This window comes from Bombina bombina, chromosome 5, assembly GCF_027579735.1.
Source record: "Bombina bombina isolate aBomBom1 chromosome 5, aBomBom1.pri, whole genome shotgun sequence".
NCBI lineage: Eukaryota > Metazoa > Chordata > Amphibia > Anura > Bombinatoridae > Bombina > Bombina bombina.
This window is the reverse complement of record NC_069503.1, coordinates 479,564,050-479,585,134: the sequence shown is the minus strand read 5'-3', so window position 1 is coordinate 479,585,134 and position 21,085 is coordinate 479,564,050. Positions and strand designations below refer to the sequence as shown.

Below are 21,085 nucleotides of genomic sequence, written 5' to 3'. Positions count from 1 at the left end.
GGTTGGGGTGCAGTCTGGAACTCCCTGAAGGCTCAGGGTTCATGGACTCAGGAGGAGAAACTCCTCCCAATAAATATTCTGGAGTTAAGAGCAATATTCAATGCTCTTCTGGCTTGGCCTCAGCTAGCAACACTGAGGTTCATCAGATTTCAGTCGGACAACATCACAACTGTGGCTTACATCAACCATCAAGGGGGAACCAGGAGTTCCCTAGCGATGTCAGAAGTCTCCAAGATAATTCGCTGGGCAGAGACTCACTCTTGCCACCTGTCAGCGATCCATATCCCAGGTGTAGAGAACTGGGAGGCAGATTTTCTAAGTCGTCAGACTTTTCATTCGGGGGAATGGGAACTCCATCCGGAGGTGTTTGCTCAATTGGTTCTCCGTTGGGGCAAACCAGAATTGGATCTCATGGCGTCTCGCCAGAACGCCAAGCTTCCTTGTTACAGATCCAGGTCCAGGGACCCAGAAGCGGCACTGATAGATGCTCTAGCAGCGCCTTGGTTCTTCAACCTGGCTTATGTGTTTCCACCGTTTCCTCTGCTCCCTCATCTGATTGCCAAAATCAAACAGGAAAGAGCATCGGTGATATTGATAGCGCCTGCGTGGCCACGCAGGACCTGGTATGCAGACCTAGTGGACATGTCATCCTTTCCACCATGGACTCTGCCTCTGAGACAAGACCTTCTAATACAAGGTCCTTTCAATCATCCGAATCTACTTTCTCTGAGACTGACTGCATGGAGATTGAACGCTTGATCCTATCAAAGCGTGGCTTCTCCGAGTCAGTAATTGATACCTTAATACAGGCACAAAAGCCTGTCACCAGGAAAATTTACCACAAGATATGGCGTAAATATCTTCATTGGTGTGAATCCAAGAATTACTCATGGAGTAGGGTTAGGATTCCTAGGATATTGTCCTTCCTCCAAGAGGGTTTGGACAAAGGATTATCAGCTAGTTCTTTAAAGGGACAGATTTCTGCTCTGTCTATTCTTTTACACAAGCGTCTGGCAGAAGTTCCAGACGTTCAGGCATTTTGTCAGGCTTTAGTTAGAATTAAGCCTGTGTTTAAACCTGTTGCTCCTCCATGGAGCTTAAACTTGGTTCTTAAAGTCCTTCATTCTATTGATATCAAACTTCTTTCATGGAAAGTTCTTTTTCTGATGGCTATTTCCTCGGCTCGAAGAGTCTCGGAGTTATCTGCCTTACATTGTGATTCTCCTTATCTGATCTTCATTCAGATAAAGTTGTTCTGCGTACAAAACCTGGGTTTTTACCTAAGGTGGTTTCTAACAAGAATATCAATCAAGAGATTGTTGTTCCATCATTATGTCCTAATCCTTCTTCAAAGAAGGAACGTCTTTTGCATAATCTAGACGTAGTCCATGCCTTGAGGTTTTACTTACAGGCTACTAAAGATTTTCGCCAAACATCTAACCTGTTTGTTGTTTACTCTGGACAGAGGAGAGGTCAGAAGGCCTCGGCAACCTCTCTTTCTTTTTGGCTTCGGAGTATAATCCGTTTAGCCTATGAGACTGCTGGACAGCAGCCTCCTGAAAGGATTACAGCTCATTCTACTAGAGCTGTGGCTTCCACCTGGGCCTTTAAAAATGAGGCCTCTGTTGAACAGATTTGCAAGGCTGCAACTTGGTCTTCACTTCATACTTTTTCCAAATTTTACAAATTTGATACTTTTGCTTCTTCGGAGGCTGTTTTTGGGAGAAAGGTTCTACAGGCAGTGGTTCCTTCCGTTTAAGTTCCTGCCTTGTCCCTCCCATCATCCATGTACTTTAGCTTTGGTATTGGTATCCCACAAGTAATGGATGATCCGTGGACTGGATACACTTAACAAGAGAAAACATAATTTATGCTTACCTGATAAATTTATTTCTCTTGTAGTGTATCCAGTCCACGGCCCGCCCTGTCCTTTTCAGGCAGGTCTAAATTTTAATTAAACTACAGTAACCACTGCACCCTATGGTTTCTCCTTTCTCGGCTTGTTTCGGTCGAATGACTGGATATGGCAGTGAGGGGAGGAGCTATATAGCAGCTCTGCTGTGGGTGATCCTCTTGCAACTTCCTGTTGGGAAGGAGAATATCCCACAAGTAATGGATGATCCGTGGACTGGATACACTACAAGAGAAATAAATTTATCAGGTAAGCATAAATTATGTTTTTCAGACTGATATTTTCTTTTAATGCATCATTCTATCTAGCATGTATTTAGTGTTTAATGTTCCTTTTACATTTTTTTTTTAATTATTCATATTTTTTGATCAACATTTAAATGTTTCCTTTTTTTTTTTTTTTTTTTTTAAATCTTCTAGTTTTATAGTGCATTTTGTTGCTTTGCATCTTGTAGAGGTATACCTAAATTTGTGCACAATAATGTCTTCTTTTTTAGCAAACTGAGAGTTATTAAACTTTATTAAACTTTCTAATTTACTCCTTTTATCAAAATGTTATCGTTCTCTTGGTATCTTTATTTGAAAAAGCAGGAATGTAAGCATAGGAGCCGGCCCATTTTTGGCTCAGCACCCTGGATAGCGCTTGCTGATTGGTTGCTACATTTAGATTCAGTATTCCTTTAATAGCTTCAGCATAAACTAAGGAAAAAATCAGGAGGTTTTTTTTTGGCTCCCATTGACTTTGTGAATTATAAGTAAAAGTAGGAAACTACTAAGTAATATTAAAACAATTTCCTTTTATCTTCTTGTTTTAAACAGGATAAGAATTTAAAACAACCAGAAACTTCAAGTTTCCTGGTAAGTTTTAACAATGTCATTATACAATGCAAAGGTGACAGGATAGTACTAAAGTCTAGTGGTATACCTGTTTTCTTATAACCATTGTTTTTCTTTCATTTTTACAAATTAATTAATACAAAAATGATTATCTGCTAAAGCATGCACTGTAGTGGAAGAATTAATTCAAGGGCAACCCGAGCGCCTTGTACCAACTCTAGTCTCCCTGCTATCTGGAGCCATCTCTGTGTCAAATGAGAAAGCTCAAACACTTTGAAAACTTTGTCCAAACCCCTTAGCTTAACGAAAAACGGAGACGTTTGAAAGTAAAGAGTAGTGGCATTGTCATTCCAGCAGGCCAAGTAACATGGATAAAGTGTAAAATACCACCCATGGATCAACCTGACCCAGTCGCACTGTTTGAACCAGAACAAAACAATGTATATTTGGAAAAGCTGTATATAGGGGAGGGGCTCCTAGAATTCCAGAACCATCAAAGGCCTTATGTTTCTGTCCCAATCGGAAACAACTCCACATGTGATGTAACATTGCCCGATAATACAATACTTGGTTATATTCAGCCAATTGAAAATGTACTGCAGGCAGAGCAACCAGAAGACACAAAGTCTGGTGTAAGGGCCCAGGATGTGACTACTTTAGTTACTCAAGAAACATTGACACTGTGGCACCCACCTGTAGACCTCAGCCATATGAGTGGGGAACAGTAGGAGGTAGTAAGAAAATGCTGTATGACGAGTCTATGGCCTTTTCTTGTGATAAGAGTGACCTTGGTTGCATCCCGAGCTTGCAAATGTCAGTGAATCTCAAAGACGACATACCAGTGCAGCAGTCATACTCTTCGGTACCTAAGCCTTTGTTCCAAGAAGTCAAGGACTATATTCAAGATCTCCTTGCAAAAGGGTGGATCGTGAAGTCCAAGTCGCCGTATTCTGCACCAGTAGTCTGCTCCACTTGATACACTGTGGGGTTATGCATGGTTCAGTATTCTTGACCAAAGAAAAGCTTCATAGCTGAAGGTTCCAGGCACATGATAGCTTTTATAACCCCCTGGGGGCTTTATGAGTGGGTAAGCATTCCATTCGGCCTGTCCAATGGACCTGCAGCGTTCCAGCGCAGCATGGAGGAAATGCTGGATTCCCTCAGGGACGAATGTTGCATACCATACCTTGATGACATGCTATGTTATGCCAAGTCTTTTGATGAACATGTGGAAGTGATTTGCAAGGTTCTTCAAGCCCTCCAACGTCATGGGCTCAAATTTCGGCCTGAAAAATGTGAGCTCTTACATAGTAAAGTCAGATATGTGGGTCATCTTGTGTCTGCTGAAGGTGTGCAGATTGATCTCAAAGATCTTTAAGCAGACCATTGGTGAGGTAAGGAGGCTTCTCGGCTTCCTAAGTTACTATCATTCATTTATTAAAAAAATTTAATTTGTGGCCAAGACTATCTTTGAGCTTCTCTAGGCAAAACCTGGGGTGGCACCAGTTCAGCCCAGTCGAAGAAAAACCAGGGGCCCACAAATACCCTCCCGAACCCCTGTGGAGTGGACAAGAGAGCACCAGAAAACGCTTGAAGCATTGATCGACATGTTGACAAAACCACTAATTCTAGCCTACCCCAACTTTAATTTACCATTCACCTTGCACACTGATGCATCATAAAGGGGCCTCTCCTCTACCAGCATCAGTATGTAAAGTTGAGGGTCATTGAGTATGGCTCCCGGACACTTTCCCATGCCAAAAAAAATTACCGCCTACATAGGGGTAAACTTGAGTTTCTTGCACTTAAATGGTCAGTGTGTACTGCAAAGCTAAATGGGTTTGGCCATCGCTGGGTGGGAGAATTGTCCGACTACCGCTTCGATGTCAAATACCGTCCTGGTAAATTAAATATTGATGCTGATACACTGTCGCGTATACCTCTTGACATGGAAAAGTATGCCTCTGAGTGCACAAAGCACTTGTCATCTGAAGTGGTGCAAGCAGTCTGGGATGGAACTCGTGCCGCCAAAAGGAAAGATGTGGCTTGGATTGCAGTGCTCAGTGTGTCCACCATGGAAACTGACTCACCATCTCACAATTCATTTTTGCCAAGGATAAGTAAAGACTAACTCTCCAACGCTCAAAGGGAGATCCAGTGATCTCCAAGATATTGAAGAGGAAAGAGGATGTCAAGGCACCAGATGAGTCTAAATAAACAGTGACTGGAGCTGCCAAGAAACTCTTGCATGAATGGAGCAAGCTAATTCTAGAGGATGGATGTCTCTATAGGCAAACAGCACAAAACAACTATCTTGTTCTCCCAGCTCAGTATAAACAACTTTCTTTGGAGTACTTGCATGACAAGATGGTGCATGTGGGCACAGAACGGGTACTTCATCTGATGAGACAACGATTCTACTGGCCATTTATGAAAAAGGAAGTAGAGGAGTATGTGACAAAGAAGTGTCCCTGCATCAAGCAAAAGAAACCAGTAACCCATGTCAGAGCACCCATGGGAAGAATAACATCCAGCTCACCTCTAGAACTTGTTTGCATTGACTACCTGCACTTAAAGTCAAGCCGTGTTGGGTAGGAGTTTATACTAGTGGTCGTAGATCACTTTACTAGATTGGCTCAAGCTTATCCAACAAAAAATAAGTCTGGCCGTACGGCGGCTGAGGATCTTTTCAATGACTACATCTCCAGGTAGGGCTACCCTGGAAAGCTACGTCATGACCAAGGCAGGGAATTTGAGAATGAGCTTTTCCGGAATCTTAGGCAACTTGCCGAATTACGCCATTTGAGAACATCTCCTTATCACCCTCAAAGTAACCCAGCTGAGAGATTCAACCGGACTCTCCTCCAAATGCTCCGGACACTGGCTGATAAAGAAAAGGCAAGATAGAAAGATCACCTTCCCAAGATCATTCATGCATATAACTGCACATGCCATGAGTCCACTGGGTACTCCCCATTCTATTTATTGTTTGGATGCCATCCACGCCTCCCTGTTGACCTGATATTTGGGCTGATTGAAGAGGATGAGGGAGTGACTCACAATGGTTTTGCTGAACATTGGGCTGGAAAGATGGCTGAGGCATATCAAATAGCAAGTGAAAACAGCAGGCAAGCAAGTGCACAAGGCAAAGCTCAGTATGACCTGAAAGTCAAATGTGTGATTCTAAAGCCTGGAGACAGAGTCCTTGTTAGAAACTTGAGTGAGCGAGGAGGCCCAGAAAAACTCAGGCCGTATTGGGAGAAGATCATTTGGTGAAAGAGCAGGTAGCAGACAATCCTTTTTATGTGGTGAGTCCTGAGAATGGGAACAAAAGAGGAACCAGAACCCTACACCGAAACTTACTGTTATTTGTGAACGACTTGCCTGTGGAAACCACACCATATCCATTGAAACCTGCGAAACAGAGACAAAGCAGCAGACAGACAAAGATAACAGAATCTACTTACCACAGTGACACGACCACTTCGGATGAGGACAGCTCTGGAAGATACTGGTTGAGAATCCCTGAGAGTTGGACAGAGCATAGAAGAGAAAATACTTACCGGCAAGGTTCAGAACTGGGTCAGGAGAATCCTCTTGTCAAAACAGCATCATCGGCACCTGAGAGAAAAGAAAAAGAAAGAGATCAAGTACAAGTCCCACTAAGGGATAGAAACAGTTTGACAGAGAACCAATTGCCAGATGAACTGATCCTGAATCGAACATTTCCACCTGGGACCAGTGTAGATAGTGAAAGTGAAGGTGCCCAGCCTGATGAAGTGGAAAGTCTGGCAATAGAAAACAATATCGAACCAAGATGATCTGTAAGAGAGAGAAAGCCAAAGCAAATGTTTACATTTGAAACCCTGGGTCAGCCATCACTACAACCACAGACCATGCTCCATAGTGTAGCAGCATATACCTTTCCTCACTTACCCGTATGGGCTACACAATATTATATGCCACCACTCTCATATCATACACCTCACAACTCATACAATGTGGCACCATACATTCCTACAGTGACAGTATATTAAGTTAAGAAAGTGGTGTTTCGAGGTAATAAAACTGTGACTGAGTGTATATAAGTTTTAGTAGCTGGAGCTATTTTATTTTGTTAGGGAGAATGTGACACATAAAATGTATGTGCACAATTGTATACAATTTTATGCAATTTTCATGTTTCATATTGGAATTGAAAGATGTTTGTTTAATTGTATTTGTTTTATGGTGCTTGTAATTATTTACTATAGAAATGCAATTCTCTGTTGTGAGAGCATGGGACTCTTATTTTGACATGGTCTTATGATCCTGAAGGATTGTGGGAGATCATGGGTGGAGCAATGTTTTACCTCATAATTATTGAGGATTCTGTGAAGTACACACCCATTCTCCTTACTATTTCCTGTTTTAACAGGTAACATTTATTCTGCTTACGGGCTTCCTGAATGAAGTCTGTAACACGTTCTTTTTGAGCTATTAAAGAAAATGTTTGGATTTCATGTCCATGTAAAGGGACACTAAACACTTTGAGATGGTAATATAAAATGATATATTGTTTATGTAAAAAAAACTCTTTAATATACTTTCATTATTTATTTTGTCCCCTTTTCCTGTAAATCATTTCTGAAATTGTGAGCTTTTCAGTTCCTGTTAGAAATGGAAGGGCAGAACACTGTTATATTCCACACAGCCATTGGCTGCACACTCCAGTGACCTATTTATAACTGTCGCTATTTGACCACAGCAAAGAAGGTAACCTAAGTTACATAGAGAAGGACAGGCGGCACTCCAGGATAAAAGTTAAAAAGTCATTCTTTATTCAAAGATGCATTAAAATGACAACACTCATGTTGCAAACAAACAAAAGGTGGAGGAGGAGGAAACCTTACATGTTTCGTGCCCTGCGGCACTTAATCATAGGTATAATCTCACTCACATGTTGATCAGGGTTTAAATTGTCCACACATGTGAGGGAGATTATACCTATGATTAAGTGGCGCAGGGCACAAAACATGTAAGGTTTCCTCCTCCTCCACCTTTTGTTTGTTTGCAACATGAGTGTTGTCATTTTAATGCATCTTTGAATAAAGAATCACTTTTTAACTTTTATCCTGGAGTGCCGCCTGTCCTTCTCTATATTACTTTTTGGTCTGCTCAAGCCTATTTTTTGTGCTGGCATCGCTCCAACACAGACCTATTACCCACCTTCAGGATTTTGGAAAGGATCATTCTGTTCAGCTGTGTGATGTGGACTGAGCGACGCTGCACCTCTCTCACTACTGGATAACCTAAGTTACAACATGGCAACTCCCATTGCTTTATAGACACTAAAACTTTACACTTATTTTGTCAATATTTAAACAGCTATTGAAAAATACATCTACATGTTATTCTCAGACTGATATTTTATTTTAATGCATCATTCTATCTAGCATTTATTTAGTGTTTAATGTTCCTTTTTTTAATTATTCATATTTTTTTAATCAACATTTAAATGTTTCTTTTTTTTAAAAAAAAAAATCTTCTAGTTTTATAGTGCATTTTGCTGCTTTGCATCTTGTAGAGGTATACCTACATTTGTGCACAATAATGTCTTCTTTTTTTAGCAAACTGAGATTTATTAATCTTTATTAAACTTTCTAATTTATTCCTTCAGTATTCCTTTAATAGCGTCAGCATAAACTAAGGAAAAAATCAAAGGGAGTTTTTTTTGGCTCCCATTGACTTTGTGAATTATAATAATTAGTATAATTTTCAGAGTAAAAGTAGGAAACTACTAAGTAATATTAAAACAATTTCCTTTTATCTTCTTGTTTTAAACAGGATAATAAATTACAACAACCAGAGACTTCAAGTTTCTTGGTAAGTTTAAACAATGCAAAGGTGACAGGATAGTACTAAAGTATAGTGCTATACCTATTTTTTTATAACCATTTTTTCTTTCTTTTTACAAATTTATTAATACAAAAATGATTATCTGCTAAAGCATGCACTGTAGTGGAAGAATTAATTCAAGGGCAACCCGAGCGCCTTCTACCGACTAGTCTCCCTGCTATCTGGAGCCATCTCTGTGTCAAATGAGAAAGCTCAAACACTTTCAAAACTTTGTCCAAAACACTTAGCTTAACTAAAAATGGAGACGTTTAAAAGTAAAGAGTAGTGGCATTGTCATTCCAGCAGGCCAAGTAACATGGATAAAGTGTTAAATACCACCCATAATGGATCAACCTGACCCAGTCGCACTGTTTGAACCAGAACAAAACAATGTATATTTGGAAAATCTGGATATAACAGAGGAGCTCCTAGAATTCCAGAACCATCAAAGCCCTTATGTTTCTGTCCCAATCGGAAACAACTCCACATGTCATGCCATGTAATGCCAGATAATATAATTCTTGGTTATATTCAGCAAATTGAAAAAGTACTGGAGGCAGAGCAACCAGAAGACACAAAGTTTGGTGTAAAGGGCCCAGGGTGTGACTACTTTAGTTACTCAAGAAACATTGACACTGTGGCACCCACCTGTAGACCTCAGCCATATGAGTGGGGAACAGTAAGAGGTAGTAAGAAAAATGTTGTATGAAGAGTCTATGGCCTTTTCTTTCATGTAATTGTCAAGAGTCCATGAGCTAGTGACGTATGGGATATACAATCCTACCAGGAGGGGCAAAGTTTCCCAAACCTCAAAATGCCTATGAATACACCCCTCACCCCACCCACAATTCATTTTTTGGAAACTTTGCCTCCTATGGAGGTGGTGAAGTAAGTTTGTGCTAAGATTTCTACGTTGATATGCGCTTCTCAGCATTTTCAAGCCCGGTTCCTCTCAGAGTACAGTGAATGTCAAAGGGATGTGAAGGGAGTATCACCTATTGAATACAATGGTTTTCCTCACGGGAGATCTATTTCATAGGTTCTCTGTTATCGGTCATAGAGATTCAGCTCCTACCTCCCTAATTCAGATCAACGATATACTCTCATATTCCATTACCTCTACTGATAGCCAAATCAGTACTGAAATGGTTATCTGCTGTATGTGGATGGGTGTCTTTCGGTAAGTATGTTTTCATTACTTAAGACACTCTCAGCTATGGTTTGGCACTTTATGCATTAATATAAAGTTCTGTATTGTACTTATATTTGCCATGAGTCAGGTTTATGTATATTTCCTTTTGCAGAGTGTCAGTTTCATATTTGGGGAAAAACATATTTAGGAAATATTTTTCTTACCTGGGGTTTAGTCTTTATTCAAATTGACTGCTTTTTCATTAAATTTTGAGGGCAAAATTAAGAACGCGAGGGCGCAAAATGCCAAAGTTTATTGCGTCATTCTTGACGCGAGAATTTTTTGGCGCGAAGGTACGTCCAATGACTCAAATTTGTCATTTCCGGCGTCTAGTTCCTTGCACAATGTTCTATGTCAGAGGGCTATGCTGTTTTCATTTGTTTCCCATTCCTGAAACTGCCATATAAGGAAATTGATAATTTTGCTTTATATGTTGTTTTTTCTCTTACATTTTGCAAGAAGTCTCAATCTGATCCTGTCTCAGAAACCACTATTGGAACCCTGCTGCCTGATAACAGTTCTACCAAAGCTAAGTGCATTTGTTGTTAATTTGTGGAGATTATATCTCCAGCTGTGGTATGTAATAGTTGTTATGATAAGCTTTTACATGCAGAGAATGTGTCCATCAGTAATAGTACTATGCCTGTTGTTCTTTCAACATCTAATATACATGATATACCTGTGAATATAAAGGATTTTATTGCTGATGCAATTCAGAAGGCTTTGTCTTCCATCCCGCCTTCTAATAAACGTTAAAGGTCTTTTAAAACTTCTCATAAAATTGATTACATTTCGAATGACCGACAACATACTGAATTATCCTCCTCTGATGATGATCTATCTGATTCAGAAGATCCTTCCTCAGATATTGACACTGACAAATCTACTTATTTATTTAAAATGGAGTATAATCATTCCTTGTTAAAAGAGGTCTTGATTACTTTGGATATTGAGGAAACTAGTCCTCTTGATATTAAAACTAGTAAACGTTAAAATTCTGTTTATAAACCTCCTGTGGTTACTCCAGGGGGTTTTCCAGTTCCTGATGCTATTTCTGATATGATTTCAAAGGAATGGAATAGGCCTGGTACTTCTTTTATTCCTTCTTCAAGGTTTAAAAAATCTTATCCTTTGCCAGCAGTTAGTTTGGAATTTTGGGAAAAGATCCCCAATGTTGATGGGGCTATTTCTACTCTTGCTAAACGTACTACTATTCTTATGGAAGATAGTACTTCTTTTAAAGACCCTTTAGATAGGAAACTTGAATCTTATCTAAGGAAAGTGTATTTATATTCTGGCTATCTTCTCCGGCCTGCCATTTCTATGGCTGATGTTGCAACTGCATCAACCTTTTGGAGAGTCTGGCGCAACAGGAAACAGATCCTGATTTGTCTAGCATTGTTCGCTTACTTCAACATGCTAATCATTTTATCTGTGATGCCATTTTTTATATCATAAAAATTGATGTTAAATCTATGTCTTTAGCTATTTTAGCTAGAAGAGCTTTGTGACTCAAATATTGGAATGCTGACATGGTATCTAAGTGTAGATTACTATCTATTTCTTTCCAAGGTAATAAGTTATTTGGTTCTCAGTTGGATTCGATTATTTCAACTGTCACTGGGGGGAAGGGAGTTTTTTTGCCTCAGGATAAAAGACTTAAACTTCTAACCGTTTTCGTTCCTTTTGACAAAATAAGTAACAGAAATCTAATCCTTCCCCCAAAGAATCTGGTTCCAATTGGAAACCTTCTTCAAGTTGGAGTAAATCCAAACCGTTTAAGAAAAAGCCAGCTCCTAAGTCTGCATGAAGGTGCTGCCCTCATTCCAGCAGATTAAGGGGGCAGATTAAGATTCTTCCAAAACCTTTGGGTAAATTCTGTCCAAAATCAATTGATTCAGAGTATTGTCTCTCAAGGGTACAGAATAGGATTCAGAGTAAGACCTCCTGTGAGAAGATTTTTTATCTCACGCATCCTAGCAAATCCAGTAAAGGCTCAGGCATTTCTGAAGTGTGTTTCAGACCTGGAGCTTTCAGGGGTAATCATACCAGTTCCGTTTCAGGAACAGGGTCTGGGGTTTTATTCAATTCTATTCATTGTCCCAAAGAAAGAAAATTCATTCAGGCAAGTTCTGAATCTGAAAATTTTGAATCGTTATGTGAGAATACCAACTTTCAAAATGGTGACTATAAGGACTATTCTGCCTTTTGTTCAGAAAGAGCATTATATGTCCACAATAGACTTACAGGATGCTTATCTTCGTATTCCAATTCATCCAAATCATTATCAGTATCTGAACTTCTCTTTTCTAGACAAGTACTACCAATTTGTCGCTCTTCCATTTGGCCTAGCGACAGCTCCAAGAATCTTTTCAAAGGTTCTCTGTGCCCTACTCTCTGTAATCAGAGAACAGGGTATTGTGATTTTTCCTTATTTGGACGATATCTTGGTACTAGCTCAGTCTTTACATTCTGCAGAATCTCACACGAATCAACTAGTGTTGTTTCTTCAAAGACATGGTTGAAAGATCAATTTACCAAAAAGTTCCTTGATTCCTCAGACAAGGGTCACCTTTTTAGGTTTCCAGATAGATTAAGTGTCCATTACTCTGTCTCTAACAGACAAGAGACAAATAAGATTGGTTTCAGCTTGACGGAACCTTCAGTCTCAATCATTCCCTCCAGTAGCTATGTGCATGGAAGTTTTAGGTCTCATGACTGCAGCATCGGACGCGATCCCCTTTGCTCATTTTCATATGAGACCTCTCCAGCTTTGGCTGAACCAATGGTGCAGGAATTATACAAAAATATCACAATTAATATCCTTAAATCCCAATGTCGACTCTCTCTGACTTGGTTGTTAGATCACCATCGTATAGTTCAAGCAGCCTGTTTTGTTTGTCCAACCTGGACTATGATCACAACAGATGCAAGTCTTTCAGGTTGGGGAGCTGTCTGGGGATTTCTGACAGCACAACGGGTTTGGAAACCTCAAGAGGCAAGGTTACCAATCAATATTTTAGAACTCTGTGCTATTTTCAGAGCTCTTCAGGTTTGGCCTCTGTTGAAGAGAGAACCGTTCATTTGTTTTCCGACAGACAATATCACAACTGTGGCATATGTCAATCATCAAGGTGGGACTCACAGTCCCCAAGCTATGAAAGAAGTATCTCGGATACTTGCTTGGGAGGAATCCAGCTCCTGCAGTTCATATCCCAGGTATAGACAAATGGAAAGCGGATTATCTTAACCGTTAGACTTTACATCCGGGGGAGTGGTCGCTCCATCCAGATGTGTTTTCTCAGATTGTTCAAATTTGGGGTCTTTCAGAAATAGATCTGATGGCTTGTCATCTAAACAAGAAACTACCCAGGAACCTGTCTAGGTCCAGGGATCCTCAGGCGGAAACGGTGGATGGGTTAGCAGTTCCTTGTTGTTACCAACCTGCTTATATCTTCCTGCCTCTGGTTCTTCTTCCAAGAGTGATTTCCAAGATCATCATGGAACAATCGTTTGTGTTGCTAGTGGCTCCAGCATGGCCTCACAGGTTTTGGTATGCGGATCTTGTTCGGATGTCCAGTTGCCAACCTTGGCCACTTCCATTAAGGCCAGACCTTCTGTCTCAAGGTCCATTTTTCAATCAGGATCATTAAATTTGAAGGTATGGAAATTGAACGCTTAGTGCTTAGTCATAGAGGTTTCTCTGACTCAGTGATTAATACTATGTTACAGGCTCGTAAATCTGTTTCTAGAAAGATTTATTATCGAGTTTGGAAGACTTGTATTTCATTTTGTTCTTCTCATAAATTCTCCTGGCATTCTTTTAGAATTCCTAGAATTTTACAGTTTCTTCAGGATGGTCTGGATAAGGGTTTGTCTGCAAGTTCCTTGAAGGGACAAATCTCTGATCTTTCTGTTTTATTTCACAGAAAGATTGCAAAGCTTCCTGATATTCACTGTTTTGTACAGGCTTTGGTCCGTATCAAGCCTGTCATTAAATCAATCTCTCCTCCTTGGAATCTTAATTTGGTTTTGAAGGCTTTACAGGCTCCTCTGTTTGAGCCTATGCACTATTTGGACATTAAACTACTTTCTTGGAAAGTGTTGTTCCTTTTGGCCATCGCTTCTGCTAGAAGAGTGTCCGAATTATCTGCTCTTTCTTGTGAATCTCCTTTCTCTTGTTAAGTGTATCCAGTCCACGGATCATCCATTACTTGTGGGATATTCTCCATCCCAACAGCAAGTTGCAAGAGGATCACCCACAGCAGAGCTGCTATATAGCTCCTCCCCTAACTGTCATATCCAGTCATTCTCTTGCAAGCCTCAACCAAGATGGAGGTCGTAAGAGGAGTGTGGTGTTTTATACTTAGTTTATTCTTCAATCAAAAGTTTGTTATTTTTAAATGGTGCCGGAGTGTATTTAGAAGAAGAATCTGCCTGCGTTTTCTATGATCTTAGCAGAAGTAACTAAGATCCATGGCTGTTCTCACATATTCTGAGGAGTGAGGTAACTTCAGAGAGGGAATGGCGTACAGGTTTTCCTGCAATAAGGTATGTGCAGTTAATATTTTTCTAGGGATGGAATTTGCTAGAAAATGCTGCTGATACCGAACTAATGTAAGTAAAGCCTTAAATGCAGTGATAGCGACTGGTATCAAGCTTATTAATAGAGATACATACTCTTATAAAAATGTAATATAAAACGTTTGCTGGCATGTTTAATCGTTTTTATATGTATTTGGTGATAAAACTTATTGGGGCCTAGTTTTTTTCCACATGGCTGGCTTGAATTTTGCCTAGTAACAGTTTCCTTAGGCTTTCCACTGTTGTAATATGAGTGGGAGGGGCCTTTTTTAGTGCTTTTCTGTGCAGATAAAAATACTGACAGAGACATTCAGCTTCCCTCTGCATGATCCAGGACATCTCTGGAGGGCTCAAAAGGCTTCAAAGTCGTTTTTGAGGGAGGTAAAAAGCCACAGTAGAGCTGTGGCAGTTGTTGTGACTGTTTGAAAAAAAAAAAAAAAAACGTTTTTGTCTTTTATTATTCAGTTTTGGGTATTAAGGGGTTAATCATCCATTTGCAAGTGGGTGCAATGCTCTGCTAACTTGTTACATACACTGTAAAAATTTTGTTAGTGTAACTGCCTTTTTTCACTGTTATTTCAAATGTTGAAAGTGAACGAGGAAAAGAGTTCTCTATCCCCACTCACAAGAGTCTCCTTCTTAGGGACTCTTATAGATTCTGTAGAAATGAAAATTTACCTGACGGAGTCCAGGTTATCAAAACTTCTAAATGCTTGCCGTGTTCTTCACTCCATTCCGCGCCCTTCGGTAGCTCAGTGTATGGAGGTAATCGGCTTAATGGTAGCGGCAATGGACATAGTGCCATTTGCGCGCCTTCATCTCAGACCGCTGCAATTATGCATGCTGAGTCAGTGGAATGGGGATTACACAGATTTGTCCCCTCTGCTAAATCTGGATCAAGAGACCAGAGATTCTCTTCTCTGGTGGTTGTCTCGGGTACACCTGTCCAAGGGTATGACCTTTCGCAGGCCAGATTGGACAATTGTAACAACAGATGCCAGCCTTCTAGGTTGGGGTGCAGTCTGGAATTCCCTGAAGGCACAGGGATCGTGGACTCAGGAGGAGAAACTCCTTCCAATAAATATTCTGGAGTTAAGAGCGATATTCAATGCTCTTCTGGCTTGGCCTCAGTGAGCAACACTGAGGTTCATCAGATTTCAGTCGGACAACATCACGACTGTGGCTTACATCAACCATCAAGGGGGAACCAGGAGTTGTTAGAAGTCTCAAAAATAATTTGCTGGGCAGAGTACCACTCTTGCCACCTGTCAGCAATCCATATCCCAGGCGTGGAGAATTGGGAGGCGGATTTTCGAAGTCGTCAGACTTTCCATCCGGGGGAGTGGGAACTCCATCCGGAGGTGTTTGCTCAGTTGATTCATCGTTGGGGCCAACCAGAATTGGATCTCATGGCGTCTCGCCAGAATGCCAAGCTTCCTTGTTACGGATCCAGGTCCAGGGACCCAGAAGCGACGCTGATAGGTGCTCTAGCAGCGCCTTGGTTCTTCAACCTGGCTTATGTGTTTCCACCGTTTCCTCTGCTCCCTCGACTGATTGCCAAAATCAAACAGGAGAGAGCATTGGTGATTCTGATAGCACCTGTGTGGCCACGCAGGACTTGGTATGCAGACCTAGTGGACATGTCATCCTTTCCACCATGGACTCTGCCTCTAAGACAGGACCTTCTGATACAAGGTCCTTTCAATCATCCAAATCTAATTTCTCTGAGACTGACTGCATGGAGATTGAACGCTTGATTCTATCAAAGCGTGGCTTCTCCGAGTCAGTCATTGATACTTTAATACAGGCACGAAAGCCTGTTACCAGGAAACTCTACCACAAGATATGGAGTAAATATCTTTATTGGTGTGAATCCAAGAATTACTCATGGAGTAAGGTTAGGATTCCTAGAATATTGTCTTTTCTCCAAGAGGGCTTGGACAAAGGATTATCAGCTAGTTCCTTAAAGGGACAGATTTCTGCTCTGTCTATTCTTTTGCACAAGCGTCTGGCAGAGGTTCCAGACGTCCAGGCATTTTGCCAGGCTTTGGTTAGAATTAAGCCTGTGTTTAAACCTGTTGCTCCCCCGTGGAGCTTAAACTTGGTTCTTAAGGTTCTTCAAGGAGTTCCGTTTGAACCCCTTCATTCCATTGATATTAAACTTTTATCTTGGAAAGTTCTGTTTTTGATGGCTATTTCCTTGGCTCGGAGAGTCTCTGAGCTATCTGCCTTACAATGTGATTCTCCTTATCTGATTTTTCATGCAGATAAGGTAGTTCTGCGTACCAAACCTGGGTTTTTACCTAAGGTGGTTTCTAAAAAGAATATCAATCAAGAGATTGTTGTTCCATCGTTGTGCCCTAATCCTTCTTCAAAGTTTTACTTACAAGCTACTAAGGATTTTCGTCAAACATCTTCCCTGTTTGTCGTTTACTCTGGACAGAGGAGAGGTCAAAAAGCTTTGGCAACCTCTCTTTCCTTTTGGCTTCGGAGCGTAATACGCCTAGCCTATGAGACTGCTGGACAGCAGCCCACTGAAAGGATTACATCTCATTCTACTAGAGCTGTGGCTTCCACCTGGGCCTTCAAAAATGAGGCCTCTGTTGAACAGATTTGTAAATCTGCGACTTGGTCTTCGCTTCACACTTTTTCAAAATTTTACAAATTTGATACTTTTGCTTCTTCGGAGGCTGTGTTTGGGAGAAAGGTTCTTCAGGCAGTGGTTCCTTCCGCTTAATCCTGCCTTGTCCCTCCCATCATCCGTGTACTTTAGCTTTGGTATTGGTATCCCACAAGTAATGGATGATCCGTGGACTGGATACACTTAACAAGAGAAAACATAATTTATGCTTACCTGATAAATTTATTTCTCTTGTAGTGTATCCAGTCCACGGCCCGCCCTGTCCTTTTAAGGCAGGTCTAAATTTTAATTAAACTACAGTCACCACTGCACCCTATGGTTTCTCCTTTCTCTGTTTGTTTTCGGTCGAATGACTGGATATGACAGTTAGGGGAGGAGCTATATAGCAGCTCTGCTGTGGGTGATCCTCTTGCAACTTCCTGTTGGGAAGGAGAATATCCCACAAGTAATGGATGATGATCCGTGGACTGGATACACTACAAGAGAAATAAATTTATCAGGTAAGCATAAATTATGTTTTTCTTATTTTCTATCAGGATAAGGCAGTTTTGCGGACTTCATTTAAATTTCGTCCTAAGGTTGTGAATTCTAACAGCATTAATAGAGAAATTGTTGTCCCTTCTTTGTGTCCTAATCCTAAGAATTCTTTGGAGAGTTCCTTACATTTTTTGGATGTGGTAAGAGCTTTGAAATATTATGTTGAAGCTACTAAAGATTTCAGGAAGACTTCTAGTCTATTTGTTATCTTTTCTGCTTCTAGGAAAGGTCAGAAGGCTTCTGCTATTTACTTGGCATCTTGGTTAAAGTTTTTGATTCATCAGGCTTATTTGGAGTCGGGTCAGGCCCCGCCTCAGAGAATTACAGCTCATTCTACTAGATGAGTCTCCACTTCGTGGGCTTTTAAGAATGAAGCTTCAGTTGATCAGATTTGCAAAGCAGCAATTTGGTCTTCTTTGCATACATTTACTAAATTCTACCGTTTTGATGTATTTGCTTCTTCGGAAGCAGTTTTTGGTAGAAAAGTTTTTCAGGCAGCTGTTTCAATTTGATTCCTCTGCTTATGTTTAAGTTTTTTCTTTTCTTTATGAAAATAAACTTATAATTTGGGTTGTGGATTAATTTCTCCAACATAGGTGTGTCCGGTCCACGGCGTCATCCTTACTTGTGGGATATTCTCTTCCCCAACAGGAAATGGCAAAGAGCCCAGCAAAGCTGGTCACATGATCCCTCCTAGGCTCCGCCTACCCCAGTCATTCTCTTTGCCGTTGTACAGGCAACATCTCCACGGAGATGGCTTAGAGTTTTTTAGTGTTTAACTGTAGTTTTTATTATTCAATCAAGAGTTTGTTATTTTAAAATAGTGCTGGTATGTACTATTTACTCAGAAACAGAAAAGAGATGAAGATTTCTGTTTGTATGAGGAAAATGATTTTAGCAACCGTTACTAAAATCCATGGCTGTTCCACACAGGACTGTTGAGAGGAATTAACTTCAGTTGGGGGAACAGTGAGCAGTCTCTTGCTGCTTGAGGTATGACACATTCTAACAAGACGATGTAATGCTGGAAGCTGTCATTTTCCCTATGGGATCCGGTAAGCCATGTTTATTAAGATTGTAAATAAGGGCTTCACAAGGGCTTATTAAGACTGTAGACTTTTTCTGGGCTAAATCGATTCATTATTAACACATATTTAGCCTTGAGGAATCATTTAATCTGGGTATTTTGATAAGATTATATCGGCAGGCACTTTTTTAGACACCTTTCTCTTTAGGGGCTTTCCCAAATCATAGGCAGAGCCTCATTTTCGCGCCGGTGTTGCGCACTTGTTTTTGAGAGGCATGACATGCAGTCGCATGTGTGAGGAGCTCTGATACATAGAAAAGACTTTCTGAAGGCGTCATTTGGTATCGTATTCCCCTTTGGGCTTGGTTGGGTCTCAGCAAAGCAGATACCAGGGACTGTAAAGGGGTTAAAGTTAAAAATGGCTCCGGTTCTGTTATTTTAAGGGTTAAAGCTTCCAAATTTGGTGTGCAATACTTTTAAGGCTTTAAGACACTGTGGTGAAATTTTGGTGAATTTTGAACAATTCCTTCATATTTTTTCGCAATTGCAGTAATAAAGTGTGTTCAGTTTAAAATTTAAAGTGACAGTAACGGTTTTATTTTAAAACGTTTTTTGTACTTTGTTATCAAGTTTATGCCTGTTTAACATGTCTGAACTACCAGATAGACTGTGTTCTGAATGTGGGGAAGCCAGAGTTCCTTCTCATTTAAATAAATGTGATTTATGTGACAATGACAATGATGCCCAAGATGATTCCTCAAGTGAGGGGAGTAAGCATGGTACTGCATCATTCCCTCCTTCGTCTACACGAGTCTTGCCCACTCAGGAGGCCCCTAGTACATCTAGCGCGCCAATACTCCTTACTATGCAACAATTAACGGCTGTAATGGATAATTCTGTCAAAAACATTTTAGCCAAAATGCACACTTATCAGCGTAAGCGCGACTGCTCTGTTTTAGATACTGAAGAGCATGACGACGCTGATAATAATGGTTCTGAAGGGCCCCTAAACCAGTCTGATGGGGCCAGGGAGGTTTTGTCTGAGGGAGAAATTACTGATTCAGGGAACATTTCTCAACAAGCTGAACCTGATGTGATTACGTTTAAATTTAAGTTGGAACATCTCCGCATCCTGCTTAAGGAGGTATTATCCACTCTGGATGATTGTGACAAGTTGGTCATCCCAGAGAAACTATGTAAAATGGACAAGTTCCTAGAGGTCCCGGGGCTCCCAGAAGCTTTTCCTATACCCAAGCGGGTGGCGGACTTTTGCTTCTTCTGAGGCTATTTTTGGGAGAAAGGTTTTGCAAGCCGTGGTGCCTTCCATCTAGGTGACCTGATTTGCTCCCTCCCTTCATCCGTGTCCTAAAGCTTTGGTATTGGTTCCCACAAGTAAGGATGACGCCGTGGACCGGACACACCTATGTTGGAGAAAACAGAATTTATGTTTACCTGATAAATTACTTTCTCCAACGGTGTGTCCGGTCCACGGCCCGCCCTGGTTTTTTAATCAGGTCTGATAATTTATTTTCTTTAACTACAGTCACCACGGTATCATATGGTTTCTCCTATGCAAATATTCCTCCTTAACGTCGGTCGAATGACTGGGGTAGGCGGAGCCTAGGAGGGATCATGTGACCAGCTTTGCTGGGCTCTTTGCCATTTCCTGTTGGGGAAGAGAATATCCCACAAGTAAGGATGACGCCGTGGACCGGACACACCGTTGGAGAAAGTAATTTATCAGGTAAACATAAATTCTGTTTTTTTCAGCGCAAAATGGCTGTTATTATTTTATCCCTCCCTCTCTAGTGACTCTTCCGTGGAGATCCACATCTTTGGTATTGCTATCCCATACGTCACTAGCTCATGGACTCTTGCCAATTACATGAAAGAAAACATAATTTATGTAAGAACTTACCTGATAAATTAATTTCTTTCATATTGGCAAGAGTCCATGAAGCCCACCTTTTTTACGGTGGTTATGTTTTTTTGTATAAAGCACAATTATTTCCAAATTCCTTTGTTGATGCTTTCTACTCCTTTCTTTGCCACCCCACTTCTTGGCTATTCGTTAAACTGAATTGTGGGTGTGGTGAGGGGTGTATTTATAGGAATTTTGAGGTTTGGGAAACTTTGCCCCTCCTGGTAGTATTATATATCCCATATGTCACTAGCTCATGGACTCTTGCCAATATGAAAGAAATTAATTTATCAGGTAAATTCTTACATAAATTATGTTTTCTTGTGATAAGTTTTACCTTGGTTGCATCCCAAGCTTGCAAATGTCAATGAATCTCAAAGACGACATACCAGTGCAGCGCTCATACTTTTCAGTACCTAAGCCTTTGTTCCAAAAAGTCAAGGACTATATTCAAGATCTCCTGACAAAAGGGTGGATCGTGAAGTCCAAGTCGCCTTATTCTGCACCAGTAGTCTGCGTCCGAAAGAAGGATGGTTCACTCCACCTGTGTATAGATTA

General features: G+C 40.7%; 1 protein-coding gene across 11 annotated transcripts in view; it reads left to right on the top strand.

Moving 5' to 3' along the window:
- The window catches only part of LOC128660491 (NKAP family protein CG6066), a 739,752-nt gene that overhangs the window by 542,758 nt on the left and 175,909 nt on the right, over window positions 1–21,085 (top strand). For 9 of the 11 annotated variants that reach the window (XM_053714373.1, XM_053714371.1, XM_053714370.1 and 6 more), the window contains 2 exons: window positions 2,731–2,769; window positions 8,575–8,613. In XM_053714373.1, the coding sequence (XP_053570348.1) occupies window positions 2,731–2,769; window positions 8,575–8,613 (78 nt within the window). The remainder of the gene's footprint in view (window positions 1–2,730; window positions 2,770–8,574; window positions 8,614–21,085) is intronic. The other 2 variants (XM_053714374.1, XM_053714372.1) reach the window with 1 other exon arrangement.